We start from the raw sequence: 20,464 nt of genomic DNA on the forward strand, positions 1-20,464 counted from the left end.
GCCCACCGCACACCCATCCAATTTATAGGCACCTTTCCCGGAGTAAGCTATGAGCACTGGACTTTGTCAGGTTCTTTGGATCACGCATCGTGGCCCCTTTCTGTTCTCGCTGGAGTTAACTTTCTTGCAGTCTAGGCTTTACCGGGAGCCAGCGTGAGTCTCAGGACCCTGTCGGCTTCCCGCTTCCCCGCCGCCAGAGCTCTAGGCCGGGACTGCGCCGCCAAGCGAAACCGCTCCTTCGGCGCCTAGATGCGAAGAGCCAAGAGCTAGCTGGAAAGACAAAGAGAGGCCCCTGTGTGTGACGGCGCACGCGTTCAGGTAGGCTGGGACAGCGCAGATCCGGCGGCGATCTTACGCTCCCGCCGCTTCCGGGGCCCGCCCCGCCCCTCGGGCCAACGCCCCGCTCTTCTGAGTCTCTATGGTACCAACTTCCACCGCGCGCCACTCCTCGCGAGACTTCGGCGGCGCAGCAATGGCGAGATCGTGAGTGCTGCTGACGGGAGTCAGGAACGGGCTGGGACGGGGCTCGGGCGAGATCGGGCCGGGGGAGACCCGACACACCAGGGCCGCCTGGAGCGAAGCGGCGGCTGGGGGCGCGAGGCCCCTTGGGGCCGGGACAGCCACCCACGACCAAGCTCCCGCCTCTTCCCCAGATGCCGCGTCACTGCTCCGCCGCCGGCTGCTGCACACGGGACACGCGCGAGACGCGCAACCGCGGCATCTCTTTCCACAGGTCAGCGCGCGTGCGTGCTGGCGCGGGAAGGTTAACGTGCGCATGCGCCCGTTTTTCCCTCTTCGTGGAGACACGATTGCGCATGTGCTATCCTCTCTTTGGCGCGAGGCTTGTTCTTGTAGATGGGAAAGGGTGAAAGGAGCGGTGCCGGTGCGACTGAGTCTAGGTGGGAGAGGAAGCACGGGAGATCACCAGCCTGGGGCCTTATGTTCTGTGACTCTTACCTGCTAGGTGGTACTAAGGAAGTTGCTCTCCCTGAGGCCTGTTTCCTCATCTGGGCTTGGGAGGACGGTGTTTACCCGGAGAGGTGAAGGGAGGTCTGGTGGTGGCGTGTGCAGGACCAGCCCTTGCCGTCTGGAGAGCATGGGCAGCTGGAGCCCAGGGTTGCAGACACCCTGGTGCTCACTGGTCTGTGGCTCCACAGACTTCCCAAGAAGGACAACCCGCGGCGAGGCTTGTGGCTGGCCAACTGCCAGCGGCTGGACCCCAGTGGCCAGGGCCTATGGGACCCGGCTTCCGAGTACATCTACTTCTGCTCCAAACACTTCGAGGAAAACTGCTTTGAGCTGGTGGGAATCAGGTGAGCTTCCTTGGCAAGCATCACTGGGGCAGGGTTTGAACCATCTGAGTGGCTGGCCGATTGGGGCGGCTCTAGGGCCAGGAGAGGAGGATCCTGGAGTCACTTGCTGGGGGACAGACAGACCTGGTTCCCAGGGTGGCTGCATCTTTCCAGCTTTGTACCTCAGTTACCGTTAAGACCCATCCCCTCAGGATAACTGTGCCAGTGACAAGGGAGGAAAACATTAGCTTTTTCAGAGGTTGTTCCTTAGGACCTAAGTCCTCCCAGCAAGTCCACAATGAAATAACACTTTTGGCTGGTGAGCCTAGCTCTGGTGCAGCTCTTCTATACACCGAAACTTCGAGGAAGAGAATGGTGTAACACTTATCTAACTTGGTTTTCCCTAAATTAAGTGCTTGCAACATGCCTACCCACCTCCTGTAGCGCTAGTGTGGGAGGGCCTGATCTGGGGCGCTGGGAGCCTGCTAGCTCTGTGCCCTGCAGGTTGCCCTGGGTGGCAGGATGTGTTGTCCATCTCATCCAGGCTGCTTTCCCCCACAGCGGGTATCACAGGCTGAAGGAGGGGGCAGTTCCCACAATATTTGAGTCTTTCTCCAAGTTGCGCCGGACAACCAAGACCAAGGGGCACAGTTACCCACCTGGCCCCCCCGACGTCAGCCGACTCCGGCGATGCAGGAAGCGGTATGTGTTCTGTGGGTGGAGGATGCCTTGCTCCAATCCCAAGCCTGAGAGATGGGTTTATTTAGTTTGCCAGCAATCTTGCTGGACAGGGTTCTGAGCCAGCAGAGTGGGGTCGGTGGGCTGGTGAAGTGGGGTCTGGCAAGGCCTTGGTCTGGCCTATTAGTCTCTCTCTCTCTCTCTCCTCTCAGCTGCTCTGAGGGCCGAGGGCCCACGACTCCATTTTCTCCACCTCCCCCTGCTGATGTCACCTGCTTTCCTGTGGAAGAGGCTTCGGCCCCTGCCGCTTTGCCTGCCTCCCCTACTGGGAGGCTGGAGGCTGGTCTCAGCAGCCCCTTCTCAGACCTTCTGGGGCCCCTGGGTGCCCAGGCAGATGAAGCAGGCTGCAGCGCCCAGCCCTCACCGGAGCGGGAACCAGAGAGACAGCCATCCCCACTCGAGCCACGGCCCGTCTCACCCTCGGCCTATATGCTGCGCCTCCCACCCCCGGCTGGCGCCTACATCCAGAACGAGCACAGCTACCAGGTGGGCAGCGCCCTGCTCTGGAAGCGGCGGGCTGAGGCCGCACTTGATGCCCTGGACAAGGCCCAGCGCCAGTTGCAGGCCTGCAAGCGGCGAGAGCAGCGCCTGCGGCTACGGCTCAGCAAACTGCAGCAGGAGCGGGCACGGGAGAAGCGGGCACAGGCAGATGCCCGCCAGACTCTGAAGGAGCATGTGCAGGACTTTGCTATGCAGCTGAGCAGCAGCATGGCATGAGTGAGCGACTGTCGGCCCCAGGGCTGACATGAAGGGCTGCCTGGTGGGGCTTCAGCCTCATCCTCCCTCAGAATCCACCTGGAAAGGGACCCAGTCCGAGCTGTGTCCACCAGACCTGCCAGATGCCATAATAAAGTGGATTCTAGGAGGCCCTGCTATCTGGCTCAGCTGGGGCTGGGGCCCTACCCCTGGAGTCTGAGCTCTCAGCTACGGAAAACAAGAAGTCCAACTCTTTCCTGCCTCTCCTCCTGCAACTCCAGGCCCCCCAGGGTTTTCTGAGGGACAGGATGGTGTGAGCAGAGGCCAGGGGCAGCACTAGGAACCCTCTTCTTGGTACCTGAACAGCCCAGACTTAAGCAGTCTCACCTCTCTGAAAAAAACACCCATGAAACCCAGGCCAGATTCAGTTTGCAAGGACACCTACATGGCTTCCATCCACTGGCCTTGTTGGCCCACCAGTCAGGGTTGGCCCAGCATAGCACCTCAATCCCAGCCTGCAGACCAGCTACCTACCCCCTTAACCACTATGCTGGGCTCATCTGAAAAACAGACAAATACGGCAATTTCTGACCTGGTGCTATATGCTTGGCAGTAGTAAGGGCCAAGCAATGACACTTCTGGTCCCCTAGAGGTTTGGAAGAGGTGGGGAAGCTTAGAGGCACCCTTGCAGATAGCAATCCCGGCCTCAACCTGAGTCCCCATTGTTGTTCGAGTTGACTGGAATGTAGGCTTCCCCACGTCTGTGATGGGCAAATGGCTCAGGGTGCCAGGTGGTTTTAACTGCACACTTATGTAATCTCCCTGCTGGGCTTCGGCCACGATAGCCCAAGAGCAAAGCTGAAATCTCCCCAGTCCTGGAAAGTGCCACGCAATGTTCTGAAATTGGCTTTCTAGGGTCCGTGGTATGTAAGTTCATTTATTCATGGGTTTAGAAGAGAAGGTCAAGCAACTGGTTATAAGGGTCCACCATAGAGCAGGGTCTGTCCATCATTCCCTGGGGTTTCCAGGCTCAGAGAGGCTCATCTCGTGCTGGCCCATTTCCTGGTTTGCTGGCAGCCTTATGGACTCCCCATGCCTGAGGGCGCCTGTCACTGGGGCTCCCCATCTGTATAAGGCACCTGGGGCTCTTCAGTAAGGGCCGAGGCATGGCAGGTGCCATGTTTGCATGGGGGCACAATGGGAAGGAAGGTGTGAAGGATTGTTTCCCCCAAAGTAGCTTCCTGATAGCTAGGGCAAGAGGGTCCCTGGGGTTCTTGCTGCCAGAAAGGAGGCAGAATAGTGCTTTCTATATTAGCGTGGAGTCCCAGGGCCTTCTGTTGACAGATGGGAAGGATGTGGTGGCCAGTCCTTAGCTTTCCAGCCTAGGCAGGAGCCTCTAATGCAGTGTAGGAGCAAGACAGCCATGGGAATCCAGGGTTCCCCTTGGAGCACAGCCCTGCCCCACCCCCACAATTGGGACACCTCAGATGAGGCGGGGAGTTGCCAACCCTGAGACCTGGCGTGTCCCAAGCACTTGGGACACATGATCTGTCCCCCGCTCAAGGAGGGCCTATGCCCATGAGGTGTGTCTAGTAGATTAGCACTACTGTGGTCTTAATGGCATGTCTATGACAATAAATAATTAGGGATACATGGGGACTGGGGGGGGCACCTCCACTGACTTCCCCCTGGCGCAGCTGGGGGCCCCTGATGTGCACACAGTGGGGTGAGATCCTGCAACTCCTCTGGAAGCTAGGCCCTGGCCAGAGTGGCCCTTCAGGCTAGGTGCTGACTCAGGGCCCTTCACACCCCAAAATTCATCTGGAGTCCAATTCCATGTGCCCATTCACAAACCGGGTGGCAGTAGGGGCCCTTAACAGCCGCCTCTGTGAAGGTGAGGGGATACTGTGTAGCTCCTACGTCAGAGGGGCCTTGGCAATAGGACCCAGCGGCCAAATCCACAAGCCATGCAGTCCCTGCTGGATAGGCGGCCCCACACCAACTCCATGGTGGGCTCTCCCACCTCCGAGGAGAGGTTCTGGCTGGGGTTGGGGGGAGGGCGTCTGTTTCATCATCCACTCCCTGTGTGACCTGTGTCCTCGGCAGTGAAATAGGGCAGAGACCCCGTGTTCCCTTTCCCTTCGAAGGCTCAGGGAAGCCAGCCCCTTGGCTGGCAGATCCAGTAGTCTGCAGTGGGCAGGGCAGGAGCAAGCACAGTGATTCCTGAGTGGGCCGGCACCACGTGGGCCCTCATATGTCAGCGCCCAGCTCCGCGCACTGCTTGTCAGAGATGTGGGAGGCCAGGGAGTCTATGATGTCAAGCAGCAGCTGCTGGCTCAGCGAGCGCAGCGTGGGCAGCTTGGAAACCTGCAGGAGGCAATTGGAATACCCACACTGGATGGACCCGGATTCCCGTGAGGGCCAGGGTGCCCTTCAGAGTCCACCCCCCACACACACACCCAAGCTCTGGTGAGCCAGGATATGGGCTGACCGAGTGCCTCCCCCCACACCGCCCCCAGGCCTACCGCCGCAGGAGAGAAGCTGCTTCCATGTGCCCCACCCTGCACCCAGCCAAAGCCAAGGGCCAGCCGGCCAGTTCGGGGCTGGGAGGGCCCTGACCTTGGTGAACTGGTGCACGATGATGTGCAGGCAGTGCCGCTTCATGTCCAGTGCCTGCGTCTTGTCGGCTGCCTCCAGGATCTGGAACAGCAGGTTCCTTGAGGGGCTGCTCCCTCTCTCAGCCACCGCTCCCCCCCAGGGCTTCAAGGAGGCCCATGGGCACCCATGAGTTACCTGCAGTACATTCTGCACAGTCACATTCATCTCCAGGTTCTGCTTGCAGTACGCCTGCAGCCGGTTGTTGTAGAAGCCGTAATAGTAGGGGGCCGCAAACAGGTAGCTGGGGGCTAGTTAAGGAGCTGCCGGCCCAAGGAGCTTGTCCTCCCACCACCTGCCCATCTCCCCGGGGAGGGTGCAGCTGGAGCCCCAGGCCCCGCAGAGACAGAGGAAACCTAAGCTGCCTCCTGCCTGCTCAGAACAAGGAAACCCACCCTGACACCAGGCGCTGGCCCAGGGCTCCCATCCAACTTGCTCTCTACACAGACTCTGAAGTACTCTGGGCTTCGTCCAGACCTGAAAAAATCCCAGAAGCCTCTCCCAAGAAAACACCCACATTCCCATTTGCAGGACTGACCATTGCCTCAGAGCCCTGGAAGGCCTCTCACACCCAGTTTAGACCCCTAAGAAGTGACGTGACCAGGAATCCCACCGTGGTGATCTATTCACCTGTCACATGGGATGTTGACCGACCCCTTCCTCTGGGCAGTGATGAGGGTCAAGAATCCACCCACCCCTCCTGGCTGCAGACCCTCTGTGCCTGCCGACCAACCCCTTCAGGGAACCCCGGGAGAGCACCGGGGAATCCTCCGAGCCTCTGCCGGTCTCCAAAGCCGCCTGAGGTGGGCCCTGAGAGCGCCCCCTGGCGGGGAGGATGCAGAGAGTCCTCGGGCGGCATGTTGACCTCCCCGTAGTAGATGTAGCGCAGCATGGACTCGAAGGCCTGCCTGCTGGGCACCATCTCCCCGATGGAGATGTTCACCTGGCCGTCCTCTGGCATGAAGGACCGGAACATGGCCTCAAAGTAGCTGCAGACAGGGGCGAGGGGCGGGGGGTTCCTGACTCGCAGCAAATGCAGGCATTTGCTGGCTTTGCAGCAAATGTGGGCCTGCCTGGCTCCACCACCACACACCACCCCCTCCACACACCACCCCCTCCACCCACCTGGAGCGGGCGGCCAGGATGGCCTTGTGGGCCGGTCTTGGGTGCCCGTCCAGTAGCAGAGTGATGTCACAGAACTCCGCACCTGCTCCCTCCAGGTACGCCTTCATGTCCTGGATCAGAGATGTGCCTGGGCGGGGGAGCCCCAGGGGTAGTGTGGGGGGACCTTGAGCAGAAGCCTCTTGCTCCCCCAGCAGACCCTGAGCCATTTGGGCCTCAGGGCTCCATGGACACTGCTTCTTGCCCATCTTGCCCTGAAAACACCACCCCTGGGGGCAGAAGCCCTACTCTGGCCTGCCCCCCAGAGTCTTATCTCCCCAACTCAGCCCTGTGAACCCTCCTCCCCTCCCTTGTGCTTATTAAGCCCCCTCTGGTCCTGGCAAGTACTGTGTCCTGACACATGTCACTCAGGGCCAACGGCCAGACGCAGCACAGGCCCTGGGGAGTCAGGGGATGAATGAGACTGTGCTGTCCCTTCCCGGGCTAGGTGGGGACAAGGGAGGAACCAGAACATCTGAAGTGTTCAGACTGTGCTTGCCCCTCACTAGGCCCCAAAGGGTGGGCATACCTCGAAGAGTAGCTCAGGGTCTAGTCACTGTGACCGTGGATGGGAACCCTCAAACCTGATGTTAGCCCGGGCAGCCACCCTTGCCAGACAGGAGTCCTGTGTCCACCTTCAGAAATGGGCTCAGGAGAATCCCCACCCTCAGGATGCCCTGTGGGTCGGGGCGTCTTCCTTCCAGGGAGCCTGAGAGCTGTCTGCCCATGCCCCTGAGACCAGAAGCACTCTGGGTCCCCTGCACACAGACCCCACCCTGAAGGCCAGGCAGGTCCTTCCACAGCTCCCATCTCTACCCAAGACGAATGCCATCCATCCCGGTCTGTTGCTCTCAGGGACGGGGCCTGGGTCCCTACCGATGTCCACAGGCTGCTCCGAGGGGGTGCGGGGAGGCGGCTGCTGCTTCCGCCGCACGATCTCCACGATCAGTGGTGAAGAGAGGCGCTCGAACTCCTTCATCATGATCACCTGGTTGAAGTGGGACTCCTTCACCACGAAGTTCAAGCAGTGTTCCTGGGACACACAAGCCGGAGCAGGCAGGCAGGGTCAGGCCTTGGCCCATGGGGCAGCAGCCTGAATGGGATGGCTTGCGGGGGATGGGGGGAAGGAGGGTTGCCAGAGTGCCAGTGGCTGTAGGCAGGCACCGTGGGCCCTGCATGCCGGCCGCACCTTTAACTGGCCCAGCTGCAGCCTGGCGGCGCTCTCGCACACAACCAGCACATTCTGCAGGTCCACGGAGGCTTCGATGTACTGTCGGCACAGCTGCTCCAGGCGGCAGAGCTGGAAGCTCAGGGCCAGCTTGTACACGTCCATGACGAGCAGCACGTCCTCCACGTGGCCTGCAGCCCAGAACTCTCTGAGCCTCAGGGATGCACGGAGAGGGAGGAGGCATGGGGCAGCACAGAAGGAAGGACAGGGCCCGGGGCTCCTTCCGTGGACATCCAGGACAGTGGACAGCAACTCCACCACACGAGTGGTCGCGGGTGGTCGTGGCCACTGAGTCTCAGGCTGTCCACCTGCCCACCCTGCTCCCCGCGCCCCCTCACCACTGCACCTTTCCGCGGGTACTTGATCTTGTCCGTGTAGAGGAACTGCATGAGCACTTCAAAGGGCCGGGCCTCAGCCTCACGGATGGCCACGTGCAACAGGGGTGGCCGGGCTCCCCCCGCTGCCCCACCAGGGACCTCCCTGGGAGCCGGGGCTGCCTCCTCCTCCACTTTCTGCAGGGAGAGGAAGGGGAGCTCAGGGGCGCCCCAGGGCTGCCGCCGCCCTGGCCAGAGGAGCAGGGCAGAGCCACACCTCACCTGGGCCAGCCGTTCCCGTGCCTGCACGATCTTCCTGCGGAGCCAGCGGCTCCGAGCAGTGACGATGGCCACATGGCCCTGCACGCATTCCTCTTTCTATAGCAAGAATTACATCTTGGTGGGCAACATGGGACCCTCCTCCTGGCAGGGATGGAGGCCCCGGCGGCCCCAGTGCAGGGGGGTCTGGGATTTCAGGGGCGAGTGAGAGGGCAGTAGTGCCTCGGGACACAGCCCTCACCCTGCAGGGTGGCAGGCAGGCTGGGCACAGGGAGAGCACCCACCTCGCCCAGCACAAACTCCACATCGCAGAACTGGCGGCTCTCCCACAGACGCCCGTAGTCCTCATGCAGCGTGCACTTGGGGTAACAGGAGAACTGCCGAAGGAGATCCCAGTGTGGCCACTGACCCAGCCCCTACCCTCCTCAGGGTGACGCATCCCCAGCCCATCCACCCTGGCCAGCCCCCTGCTGTCGGCCTGCCAGCCCCACCTGGAACCGGTACATCTCCCCACTGCGGATGTTGTTGTCCACCGTGCCCCCAAAGATGTACATGGCGTCTGAGATCACCGCGGCTGCGTGGAAGAGCCTTCCGCTTGGCAGCTGGGTGGAAAGGGGTGTGGAAAAGGTAAGTAACCCCGACCAGTACTTCTCTGAGCCTCGGTCTGCCCATCTGTGAAAGGGACTGGCCACAGGACTGACACTGTGGGGGTGGCAGTGACAGTAGTCAGGGTCCCAACCCTCACCTCAGACGCTGGTGGGGCAGGCTGCTTGGCTGTGGTGGTGCCGAAGTCCAGGCCAAATACATCGCGGGACTTCTTGAAGCCACCTCGGTCCTCAGAGGCCAGGCCAGGCGCCTCCTCAGAAGACGATGCTCGCTCTGGCACCTCAGCCCCGCCGACCTGGAGGGGATGGACACATGAGCATGGAACCAGTCTGCCAGGGCCAGGCCGGGCAGCAGACACCAACCTCCTGCCAACCTTGCTCAAGAGCAAGAGCGCTTAGAGCCACATCTGGGAGGGGCTGAGCCACGGGCTTGAGGGGCCCTGGCGGCACAGCTCAGATGGGACACCAGCAGCACTCAAGCTGGGTGTTTTGGCAGGACACCCTCAGCACTGTGCAGACAGGGCCAGAAGTGCCATGTTGAAAGCCCGCAGACTGGAAGAATGGAGAACAGGCGCCCAGGGCCTCGGGTCGGGCCAAGACAGGTGTCCAGGGCCTCGGGCCTCAGTCATCCTGGCTCTCTGCTCTGGTCGGCTGTCTGGAGCCTCCCAGAGAGACCCTGAGGCTGTGGGAAGCTGTGGGGCATCAGGGGCAGCTAAGTCAGGATCCCAGCCCCCTTGGGCCACAACCCCCCAGCCCCGCCTCGGGAGCCACGGCCACTGTTCCGGACAGCACTTGCCTCGCTGTCGGAGCTGGGCTGGACGACCTCCCACGTCTGGAAGTCCACATCGTAGCAGTGCAGCTCATTAGGCAGTGTGTTGTCTGCTGCGCCCCCAAACACATAGAGGTGGCGGTCAAAGGCCACCATGGTGTGCCCATAGCGCCGCTGCGGGGGCGGTGGGGAGCCGCGAAGCAGATGCTCGGTGGGGATGCGCGTCCACCTGGGGGCATATAAGAGGAACCCAGTGCTGGAGTGGAGGCTCTGACTCCCCAACGTCCTCCGCCTGGGGCACCCAGCCGGCTCAAAGCAGGGCCTAAGCGCATCTGCCCAGTGCCCCTCATCCCCTTTCGCTCTAGCAGCCACTCTGCCTGCGCCCCCTTGGGCCCCCCCCAGTCATAAAGCAGGCAGCAGCAGCAGGCAGGAGGGGTGGCCTCCGTACGGTGAGGCAATCCCACTCTCCGTGGAACAGAGATGTGTCCCCAACTCGGACATGTGTGATAATTCCCACAGCCAAGTAAGTCCTTGCTCCCAGGACTCCCAGGACCCCACTTTCTGATGCTGCTCCTACATCCACCACCCTCCCAGGACTTCCCAACACCTTCCAGCACATCCTTTCTTTGAAACCCAAATGATCCTGGCCAGGCGGGCCATGCCATCTGGCTCCAAGCTGCTGCCCACTACCGCCCCCGCACCTGCTGCCCCTGCCAACGGGCAGGAGATCTGCCTGTGCAAAGCCCAACTCCGGTGGCAGGGGCCCTCAATGCCCATCTTGGGGGGGGCGGAGGAGCTCTGTAGGAGACTCCGTGCTAAGCACCTCACACCAGCAGTGTGTCTCCATGGGAGATGGTACCTGTGTGAGGCCCACACGGTGGGATGTGCCCCCCTTGCAGAGCCTCAAGCAGGCCGGGTGTGTTTGTGGGGACAAGGGTTGGGGAGCAAAGGGCGCAGGCATGATGCCGGCCAGGCAGCCGTCAGGGGTGCCCACCACCAGTCCCAGCACCAGGGCACTCACGTCTTGTCTTTGAATTCGAACTGAAAGAGGTTGTTGGTTATCTTGGCTCCACTCTGCCCTGAGAACACAAACATCTTGTCCCGGCACACAGCCACTGGGAAGTTGCAGCAGGAAGGTGGGATCTCGCCGCTCTGAGCCACCTGGGGTGGGGAAGGCAGCTCAGCCAGGGCCCTCATGGGACCGGGTGTGCGGGTGACACCGCTGAATTGGGACGACTTTCATTCTTGAAACTTCTTCCATCAGTCAGGGTTCCTTAGACTAATTTCTGTAGAACGGAGTAGAGCCCCACCTTGTCCACCTAAAATGGGCCCAGTTTCTAACAGTTGAGGCTAAAAATCATCACTACAAGTGGAAGATAACCCAGGGGGGAGACAATGGAGCAGTCGGACAGATCGCCCAGAAAGAGCAACCTGCAGGACACCCGCCAGCGGGCTGAACTCGCTGTGTTCAAGTAAGGGTGGGTTCTACCCAAGCTGCACCAGTCACCGGACGTGACTCGATGCAAAACCCAGAGCCTTTTGTCACTAGGTAAGGGCAGCGGAGATCAGGCAGGAAGTCGGCAAGGAGGCAGCTGAGGACAAGGCTGGGCTTTGGCGAGGAACAAAGCAGCCCCTCCTCTGGCCCCCCAAAACCCTCACCTCCCTGCCTCTCCTGCCCCACCCTGGCCCCCCAAACTCACCTCCTCCCAGCATGTGAGCTCTCGGTCCTGGAGGCCAATGGTCCACATGTCATTCAACCTGTGTTGGGACAGGGGAGTCAGGATCTCCGCAGCTGGGGCTGGCGGTAGGGTGGGCCTGGGGCCAGCCAGGAGGGATGGCTCCAGGGAGGGACACATCACACAGAGCTCTGATCAGGGGCCTAGGGAGCAGCCATGAGGTGGGAGCTTCAGGGCAGGGGGGCTGGCTGAATCCCTTCTCTATGCACCCTGCCAGACAGGAACACGTGGCCTCATGCACAATGTCTGGCCACTGTGGCAATGTTGATCTCATTGGGCTGACTCCTGGGGGCTAAAAGAGGCAACACTCGAAGAAGGTACCACTAACGGGCACCTGGGTGGCTCAGTTGTTAAGCATCTACCTTCAGCTCGGGTCACAGTCTCAGGGTCCTAGGGTCAAGCGCTGGATCAGGCTCCCTGCTTGGTGGGAAGCCTGCTTCTCCCTCTCCCACTCCCACTGCTTATGTCCCCTCTCTCACTGTGTCTCTGTCAAATAAAATTTTTTTTTATTTTAAAGATTCCATTTATTTATTTATCAGAGAGAGAGAGAGACTGAGTATGAGCAGGGGGAGCAGCAGGCTCCTGGGATCATGACCTGAGCCGAAGGCAGATGCTCAACCCTCTAAGCCACCCAGGCTTAGAGCCCCAAATAAATAAAAGCCCCAAATAAATAAAATCTGGGGACGCCTGGGTGGCTCAGTTGGTTGAGCAGCTGCCTTCGGCTCAGGTCATGATCTCAGCGTCTGGGGATTGAATCCCACATCCGGCTCCTTGCTCAGCGGGGAGCCTGCTTCTCCCTCTGCCTCTGCCTATGCTCACTCTCTCTGACAGATAAATAAATAAAATCTTTTAAAAATAAATAAATAAATAAATAAATAAATAAAATCTGTTCAAAAAAGAGAGAGAGAGAAGAAACTACCACTAACATTGTCACCGCTTGGAGCTGGTCCTTCTTCTTTTTTAATTTTTTTTTTTTAGTAACTGCCACACCCACCATGGGGCTCAAACTCACAACCTTAAGATCAAGCTCTTTCAACTGAGCCTGCCAGGCGCCCTACCCCTTGGAGTTTCTATGATGCTGAGATCTTGACGAATGAGCACATGCTACTTTTATAATCGGAAAAATACAGTAAAGCCAATTGTCTAAAATGAGGGGGAAAATGCCCGGTACACAGGCAGGAACCCTGTGTTGTCGTCCACAGGGGAGGGGCTGGGTCTGAGGCCTGCTTCTGCCACCACGTGCTCACATAGGTCCCTCAGGGTCCCTCTTCACTTCAGGCCTGAGGATTTTCACCCAGCAATTCAGGGGGCCACCATCCACCCCACAGCTCTGACAACCCCCAGCCAACCCAACACCCACCCAACACCCAGTGCAGCCAGGAGAGACCAGCACGCCTGCAAACAACTGTGAAAGTGTGGGCCTGGCCTGCTGCCCCCTTGGATGCCCCCAGGAGGTGTCCTCGGTGGGAATGGGCGGGGGTGCCCCTCAGTCGCTCTCTACCCCCAACCCACCCATCATCTTCTTCCCCTCACTCCTGTGCACACGACCCTCCTGAGACTCCCTGCCAGCCCGAGCCTAACCCCGCCAGGAAGGCCCGGTCTGGGGCTCAGGACACCAGCGGGGTTGCTCAGAGGTGGGGGGCTGGGGCTGGGCACCCCCTACCTGGCATTGCCATCGTAGCCAGCGAAGATCCACAGCTTGTCACTGTACACTGTGGCGCCGTGGGCGGACCTGGCGACTGGCAACCTGTAGTGCAAGGTTGGGGTGAGGAGCGAGGTCACCCAGCACAGACCCGAGCCTCACAGCCCCATGGGGCCAGCCGGGCCCCCAGAGCTGCCACACCTACATTTGCTGACGCCAGGGCTCTGGGAATGCCAGCCGGGGGTCATGAGGCTGAGCTCATGAGGCAGGGGCAGGGGAATGAGGAATTCAGATGTTCACAGGGTAAAGCCCCCTTCCAGCCAACACCAAAATATCAAAGCCGGAGGGGAGGTGTGTTCCTCACCAAGCAGGACCAGAGAAGCACCCATCAGCAGTCCACTGGGGCCCCCTCTGCACTTTGAAAGGAGAGAATCTAAGGGCAGGGAGGAGGCCTCAGACAGGCGCAGCTGGGAGTGAGCATGACTCAGTCCTCTCTGGGCCTCGGGCTCTTCTTCTGTAAGGCTACAGGGGACTCAGTGCAGGAGCCCTTAGGACACCCCTCACCCCCTGAAGGTTTCAGCGAAGTCTCTCACCGTCCTTCAATCTTCCACTCCGTCCACTGGCCAGTTGCAAACTTATATTCAAAAAGGTCGTTTTTATTCTTCAAGTTAGAATTGGAGTAAATGTCCCCAGTGTAGCCCCCTGAGTAGAGAGAGGGAGAAACGGTCATACCCAAAGACAGCCTCTCAGAGGCTTCAAACCCCAGGAGGCAGGGGCAAAAGGCTGGCCTCTCTAGACGTGTCGTGGGACTCCCTCTGTCAACCTTGGGGAGAACCTATTGCCTGTCTGACCCCACCCTGGCCTCTGGGGATCCAGAAATAAGCAGAACCCTGTCTTCTGCCCCTGGCGGAGTGACAGAGGAGGGAAGAGAGCCACCACCCTCCCACCCGGTCACAAAGGCAGACCATTCCAACCCCGCGAGAGCGGCACAGTGAGGGAAAGGGACCCACAGGGCCACAGGGGCCCTTGCGAGGCCCCTAGGCCAGTGCAGGAACCCAGAGGACTCCGGCGGAAAAAGACAGCATATGGACAGAGAGCCTGGCCGGACACCGCAAGTGAGCCCTGCGCCAGGTGGCAGGACAAGGGAGCTTCGAGCCCCAAAGAGGGCACGGGGCCCCGGAGGTAAGAGGCAGCTCACCGAAGACGAACATGCTGCTTCCGTAGACAACAGCTGAGTGGTGGTAGCGGGGGGCTGGCGGGGTGCCGGTGGTGAAGGCCCTGGTGTTGGGGGGGGGTAAGTTGCAGGGTGGGGAGGGGGGTGGTGAGTCAGCAGGGATCAGCTGTGCAGTCCAAGCCACACAGGGCACCCCCTGCCAACCCCGGGATTCCTTTCATTTTTGCATTTTATAGGCAATACCTATCTCATTATAGAAGCTTTATATTTTTATATTTTTCAGCAGGCTCCACAGGGACCAGCATGGAGTCCAACACGGGGCTTGAACTCCCAACCCTGAGATCAAGACAGGAGCTGAGACCAAGAGTCGGATGTTCCACCAACTGAGCCACCCAGATGCCCCTCATTATAGAAACTTGGAACAAAAATGACTGATAAAGAAGGAAACACAGAAGTAGCGAAAAGACTTGCCAGAAAGCTCCATCTGTAGCTTTAAGTCACCTCCCACCCCCCCAACACACACACACACACACACACACACACACCCCTTTTCTATGCTTGTTAATGCCTCTGAGGAGTTTTGTCAATGGAGTCACGGGGTGAGTATTTTGTAACATCTGCTTTTCGGACTCAACAGCAGAGAGTAACTCGGCCCGCAGCTGCCATCTGGGCGCCCTCGGTGGCGCCGTGTCCCGACTCCAGCAGCCGCTGACCACACACGTTCCTTATTGAACTAAAACCCCTCTTTCTCTACCTCTTTCCTGGGGCTGCTCCTTTTCAGAGTGTTATCCTTAAGCAATTATTAGTGAAGAATTGTAGTCTTGAGGGTGATTCTTAAAATTAATGTGTAACTATTGGCTATGTTATGAAAGCCAGGCCGAGAAGAACAAGACATAAACTTCTACAGCAATCCCAGCGCTCAGTGATGCCACCCTGGGCCTGGACATCCTCCTCCATCCAAAGGGGGCGGTGAGACCCTGCCACAGAGGGACTGGCAGAGGCACACAGAGCTGTCCACAGTGGGGCACCCAGGTGACTCGGAGGTTCTGTGCTCCTCCCGCACAAGCTCCGATGGCGGAGCTCAGGAGCAGGAGTGCCCGGCCAGCCCCGTACCTCTGAATCCTGGGATCCCTTTCTTCCCCTCAGTTGAGAGCTGCCCCCTGGGCAGGGCTGGAGACTGGAACAGACGGGTACAGATCTGCTGTGCTCAGAGAGGGCAGTGCCTTGCCCAAGGCCACACAGCTGGGAGGGCCGTCTGGCGGAGGTGGCCGGGGCTTGCATTTGGCCCACTACCCATGTGGGGACTCCGGGCAGAGGATAGGCCCCACGAAGTCCCCTCGCCGACTGCCAGCCCCTGGGCAGCACCCCACTGCCCCACTGCAGCACAGGGTCGGTCCTGGAAGGACCCAACAGCCGATGCCTCCACCCCCCACTCCCAGTGTCAAATCCCACAGCAGCTCCCTGCCCAGGAGAAGGCCCGGTAACTGCAGGGCTCTCTGGAGGCACAGTGCGTGGACCAGGAACCAATCCAAAGACCCCCGTGATTAAGAGGATTCAGAATAATCAATCTGAGTTGCAGACTGGGAAAGGAACCCAGGAGACAGAGGGGAACACTAAAGGCCACTGTTTTCTCCTCCCCGAAGCTGGTCTCTAGCTTTCCCCAGCACGAGTCTGCTAGTAGTTGGGGCCAGCACAGGGCTACGGAGTTCTGGGGGAAAGGGGGGCTGGGACTCCAAGGCCACCCACCTGCACCAGGAGCAGTCCTTCACATCGAACCGCAGGAGGTCGTTGAGCATGGTCTTCCTGAAAGACAGCCAAGGACAGGTTGGGGTCGGTCCTGGGTTGGTCCCGGTCTGCTCTCCAGGACCCAGGAGATGGACACTGCAGCCCGGGTGGTGGGGGTGGGGCCATCACGGGGACTCAGCCCAGGTCAGGCAACCAGCTGATGCCTGAGGGACCAGGGAGGGACCACAAAGGGCGCGCCCCCACTGGTGCGAGTGCCAGGGCGGTGATGCATGTGGGACCCGCCTGCCTGGGGTCAGGTCCAAAGCATGATCCTCACTGCTTGAGGGCCCACACCTCACGACAGGCTCCAGGACCCCCTACTCTCACTCCCAAGTCTCAGCGCCCCCTTCTCTGAGGTTGTGCTACAAGGCAGAGCTTCCCACGTCTCCGGGGAGGCCCTTTTGCTCCTCTCTAATCTTCCTTCCTCCTCTTTATTGGAAAACCAATGTAACTACATTCAAGATACAATAAAACAGGAAACAAATCCACTGGCCATGTACCAGGACCTGCAACGTTACCACCGCACCCGTGTCAGTAAGAAAGAAAAAGGGAGTCAATTAACAGGGGCCTGGCACCCCTTGCAGGCCAGGCCTGTACAGGATCCCCCCTGCACCCCTCCCTCAGTCTATAGCAGGGGGCTGTGCTCCCCACCTGCATTTACAGAAGAGGAAGGGGCCTGGGAGATAAAGGGTTTGTCTAAGGCCATGCAGTCCGGAAGCCAGGAGCCAGGAAGCAGAGATGTGACTGTCATTTCTCCCCCCTCCCATCTGCCCCTCCTCCCCCTCCCCTTTTCCCCCCTCCCCCTATCGGACACTGCAGGAAGCCATCTTTCTTTGTACCCAGTCCATCTTTGTTTGCAAAGTTGCACCCAGAGTGAGACAAATCTGTACCCTGTTTCTTGGTGCCACATTGTAGCGAGTCTTTCTGCTCATTGCTACACAGTTGCCACGACAACGCTCCCTGCTACAGAACACTCCTAGGGATGCTCCCCGCTACTGCCCTGGGCTGGACCCCCCACCTTTTCCAGTCTGGGGGTTGTCATTAAGCCTGCAGTGAACATCTCTGAGCAGATGCCTCTTCCTCTTTCATTCCTTCATGGAACACACATTTACTGAATTGTCCGTGTACTGGGTACAGGTCCCGCCCTGGTGGAGGACAGAGTTGTGTGCTTTGAGATAACACTGAGATGATCCCGTGAGATCTGTGCTCTTACCATGGAGCCAGCAAGAGGTGCAGAAGGGGAGAGAGGGCCGACAGCTGGCCCAGGCGGTGGGGAAGGCCTCACTCACAGCATATTCTGAAGAGAGGTGGGAAGGGCGGGAAGGAGGGAACCACCAGTGCAAGGGTCCAAGCAGGAGATGCTTGGTTCACTCAGAACACAGCGAGGCAGTGGTGTGGCCCAGCACCGTGCAAAACAAGGGCAGAGGAGCAGGGCAGGCACAAGTGTATAGGGCCTTGTTGATAGCCAGGACAGCTCAGGCTCCTAGTCAGAGGGAAGGGAGCCATCCCCGGGCTATGGGCTGAGGAGGAACACACTGAGACTTGCATTTGCAGATCCCTCTGACTGCTCATGAGGAAGAGGCTGTGGGGGAGACAGGATGGAAGCCAGGGCCATTCTGCCTGGTCTGCAGGTCCTCATAGGGTCCTGTGAACCCCACCAGCACCAAGTCACACACACACACACACACACACACACACACACACACCAGGGAATCCTGAAAAACCAAGGCTGCAGAACCAATCAGAGGCCAGCCTTTCTGGGCTTCAGACGAAGTCCTATAATTGAAGGGAAGGGATGGACTCCTGAGTAGAACAGGTCAGGTGCAAACACTATACCAGCAGAACACCTCCATCCGGAGCCCTTCCCAGCTTGGTGCTCACTGACCCCCAGGAGCACGCTGCAAAAGCAGGGCGTACGGCCACCCCTTATACAGAGGAGGAGACCACAATGCAGTTAATGCTGTTAAGCCACCTACCCGAGCCCAAAGTCACAAAGCTTTGACTTAAACTGAGCTGGGTCTATCCAGGAGACCAAAGTTCAAGCCTCAACCCCACATCTAGCAGGCTCCTGAGCCTCCCAGAGCTCTGGTGGGCATCCCCCGCCTTTCCTGACCACATCAAAGAATGAATGGGGGGAGGGAAGCCCTGCCCAGACTCCAGGCCTAGTGCCATTCTGCATTCCCCAACCCCGGGCCATTGCCCATGCTGATCCCTCTGCTTAGAACATTCGTCCTCTTACCCGTTTCACTCCGACTTATCTTTCAGGTCATCAACCCCTCCAGGAAAGCTTCCCAGCCCAGACCAGGCCCCCTTCTCCTCTCCAAGCACGTAGGCTATGCCCACACCCAGTACTTAACAGGGCCCAGCCCATGATAAGAGCTAAAACAGTTCTTTCCCTCTGGGAATGGGTCTTAGGGGAATGCCACCCGGGGGAACCAGCTGCACAGACCAAAGGTTTGTCTCTGCCATTATCTCTCACCCAAGGAAACCAGCCACAACCTAACTGGGAACAGTTCCTGGCATGAAGGTGTCCCAACCAACAGAACACGAGGTCATTGTCAGGAAAGCTGTTTCCCAGGAATTTCTAGCAGTGTGGGAAAACCTTTACAAAAAGTGCGAAATAGGAAGAATAAATAAAACTGTCCTCTAAACGCTGCCATGTGGGGCATGTTGATAAAGCCCAGGGAGAAGGGCAGAGAATGAAAAGTGTCTGGGGAGGGTGGCAGCCAGAGCGGATGTCTTTCTTTCAAGGCCGTGTCCACTCGCTCAGAACAAGAGGCACGTTTGTGTGTCCCAAGCATGTGCTACCCACTGAATGCTGTGCAGAGGGCCTTGAGGGTAGGGTCTCTCATGTGGAGAAACAAAGGCTGAGGACTTAGCTAACCCAGTTAGAACCACCATGTTTCTCCCTCCCTGGTCCAAACACCCTGATGCTCACGCTCACTCACCCATTGTCTCCACCAAATACATAGATGGCGTCTTTATAGGCCACCACTGTGTGCTTGCTGCGCCTGGAAAAGAAAAAAGGGGTGGCTGGCAGTGAGGCTGGGACCCTCCTGGAGGCAGCCAACAAATGAGACTAAGCACCCAGGCTGCTGCAGAATTCAGGTATCACCTCCCAACTGCCCAAGATCACTAGAGATCCCCAAATTCCACAAGTACCCCAGGACCCTGTATACAGGGACCCTGACATTGCCCTGGGACTCTCTGGACTCCTCGCCCCACTGCAGAGCACCTGGGAACCCAGCTCCAGACCCATAAACACCCTCTAGTACCCTGCCCCAGGCCACCCCGCTCTGAGACTTCCTCAGAACACCCTCCTAAGGCCTCGACATCATCCAGGACATCACCACTTCCTCCCCACCCCCCATTACCAGATACCACTCCTGGACACCACGTCCCGGCCTCGGCCCCTGGACCCCGCCCCGGGACCTCCTCACACACACCCCCATCCCCAAGCCGCCGTACCGGGCCCCCACGAACTCGTCGCAGGGCGGGAGGCGCCGCCAACGATGCACTGTCTCGAAGGGCCCGAAGTTGAGTGTCAGGTACTCAACACTGTCCGAGCAGCTGTGGTCAAAGTCCACACTCGGGGCTACCTTGGACCTTGCGCTGCCTGCCAGGGCCCCGGCCCCAATCGGGCCTCCCGAGCCCCCCGGCCCAGCCATCCCGGGTCCACGCCCGATCTGCCACCGGGTCCGCGGGACGTGCAGCCACCGCCCCAGGCCGCTCCGAAGGACTACATTTCCCGGCGAGCCCTGTGCCGAACGCGCCGCACTTCCGGCCTGCGCCGCACTTCCCGGCAAGCTTAGCGCCCCTCGTGGCTCCTCGGGCCCCGCAGCCTCTGGGAAGCGGGGAGTGAGTAACCCTCTGGGAAGCGTTCCCCACAAAATACGCGCGCCAGATTCCCTCTTCCACTGAAGACAGCATCCAGGCTCCAGCCCCGTCCGGACTGGATATCCCCATCACCGGGCAGGCCCACGCCACCCGGAGATGGGCCACACTTCCCGGCATGCCCTGTGTGCCCGGAACTCGGCCTTGACCGTCTGCTGCTCTTGGGATCGTGGGTGCAGGGTTCCGGGCTTTCAGCGGCCTGGGAGGGAGCCCGACTATCCCCTTACTGCCTGCGCCCCCACTTCTCCCCCTCAGCATTCCTCTTGACTGAGAGGCAGAGTGGTAGAGAGGCTCTAGATTCTCGTTCTTATTTAATAGCAGAGCCTCATTTTCTTTACCTGGAAAATGGGGATTCGGGGAGTTCTGACTATCTTGAAAAGCATGGGATCTGTCTCAGGACCCGACCCCTACAGCCCTCCGTAGGCACATGCCCCCACACCGCCAAGCACCAGCTGTCTCTGACTTCTGAAGAAGCACTTCCCGTCTCAAACCCTTG

The 20,464-nt window shown here is 59.4% G+C and overlaps 2 protein-coding genes across 3 annotated transcripts; one reads left to right on the forward strand and one right to left on the reverse strand.

Moving 5' to 3' along the window:
* The first annotated feature begins 344 nt into the window (after positions 1 to 344).
* THAP7 (THAP domain containing 7) lies at positions 345 to 2,896 on the forward strand. Its single transcript, XM_082697640.1, has 5 exons — positions 345 to 483; positions 654 to 733; positions 1,158 to 1,313; positions 1,854 to 1,994; positions 2,183 to 2,896. The coding sequence occupies exons 2-5, from the start codon at positions 654 to 656 to the stop codon at positions 2,745 to 2,747; spliced, it is 942 nt and encodes a 313-aa protein (XP_082553766.1). The 5' UTR covers positions 345 to 483; the 3' UTR covers positions 2,748 to 2,896.
* A 738-nt stretch (positions 2,897 to 3,634) lies between these two features.
* Positions 3,635 to 19,850, reverse strand: LZTR1 (leucine zipper like post translational regulator 1). 2 transcript variants are annotated; one of them, XM_082697615.1, is made up of 21 exons: positions 19,543 to 19,850; positions 19,023 to 19,085; positions 16,036 to 16,092; positions 14,314 to 14,393; positions 13,709 to 13,817; positions 13,137 to 13,220; positions 11,438 to 11,495; positions 10,759 to 10,898; positions 9,765 to 9,966; positions 9,109 to 9,264; positions 8,855 to 8,965; positions 8,648 to 8,740; positions 8,367 to 8,462; positions 8,117 to 8,282; positions 7,732 to 7,901; positions 7,419 to 7,575; positions 6,507 to 6,633; positions 6,221 to 6,370; positions 5,520 to 5,625; positions 5,346 to 5,426; positions 3,635 to 5,093 (listed from the first exon to the last, which is right to left on the reverse strand). In XM_082697615.1, exons 1-21 carry the CDS (start codon positions 19,740 to 19,742, stop codon positions 4,977 to 4,979), a joined length of 2,523 nt encoding a protein of 840 aa, XP_082553741.1. In that variant the 5' UTR covers positions 19,743 to 19,850; the 3' UTR covers positions 3,635 to 4,976. The 2 variants fall into 2 exon arrangements, with proteins under 2 accessions (XP_082553741.1, XP_082553740.1); XM_082697614.1 differs by having other exon boundaries at positions 5,252 to 5,426; positions 19,543 to 19,844.
* Between the last annotated feature and the right edge of the window lie 614 nt (positions 19,851 to 20,464).

The sequence above is a fragment of the Mustela nivalis genome (genome assembly GCF_964662115.1).
Source record: "Mustela nivalis genome assembly, chromosome: 14".
Taxonomy (NCBI): domain Eukaryota; kingdom Metazoa; phylum Chordata; class Mammalia; order Carnivora; family Mustelidae; genus Mustela; species Mustela nivalis.

Excerpts from the sequence above, each read along its gene's own strand:
- THAP7 (XM_082697640.1), top strand. The coding sequence starts at position 654 with ATGCCGCGTCACTGCTCCGCCGCCGGCTGCTGCACACGGGACACGCGC. Across the intron at positions 734-1,157 it reads CGCGGCATCTCTTTCCACAG|ACTTCCCAAGAAGGACAACC; the intron begins GTCAGCGCGCGT and ends GTGGCTCCACAG. Across the intron at positions 1,314-1,853 it reads TTTGAGCTGGTGGGAATCAG|CGGGTATCACAGGCTGAAGG; the intron begins GTGAGCTTCCTT and ends TTTCCCCCACAG.
- LZTR1 (XM_082697614.1), bottom strand. The coding sequence starts at position 19,742 with ATGGCTGGGCCGGGGGGCTCGGGAGGCCCGATTGGGGCCGGGGCCCTG. Across the intron at positions 16,093-19,022 it reads GTATTTGGTGGAGACAATGG|GAAGACCATGCTCAACGACC; the intron begins GTGAGTGAGCGT and ends GCTGTCTTTCAG. Across the intron at positions 10,899-11,437 it reads AGCTCACATGCTGGGAGGAG|GTGGCTCAGAGCGGCGAGAT; the intron begins GTGAGTTTGGGG and ends TCCCCACCCCAG.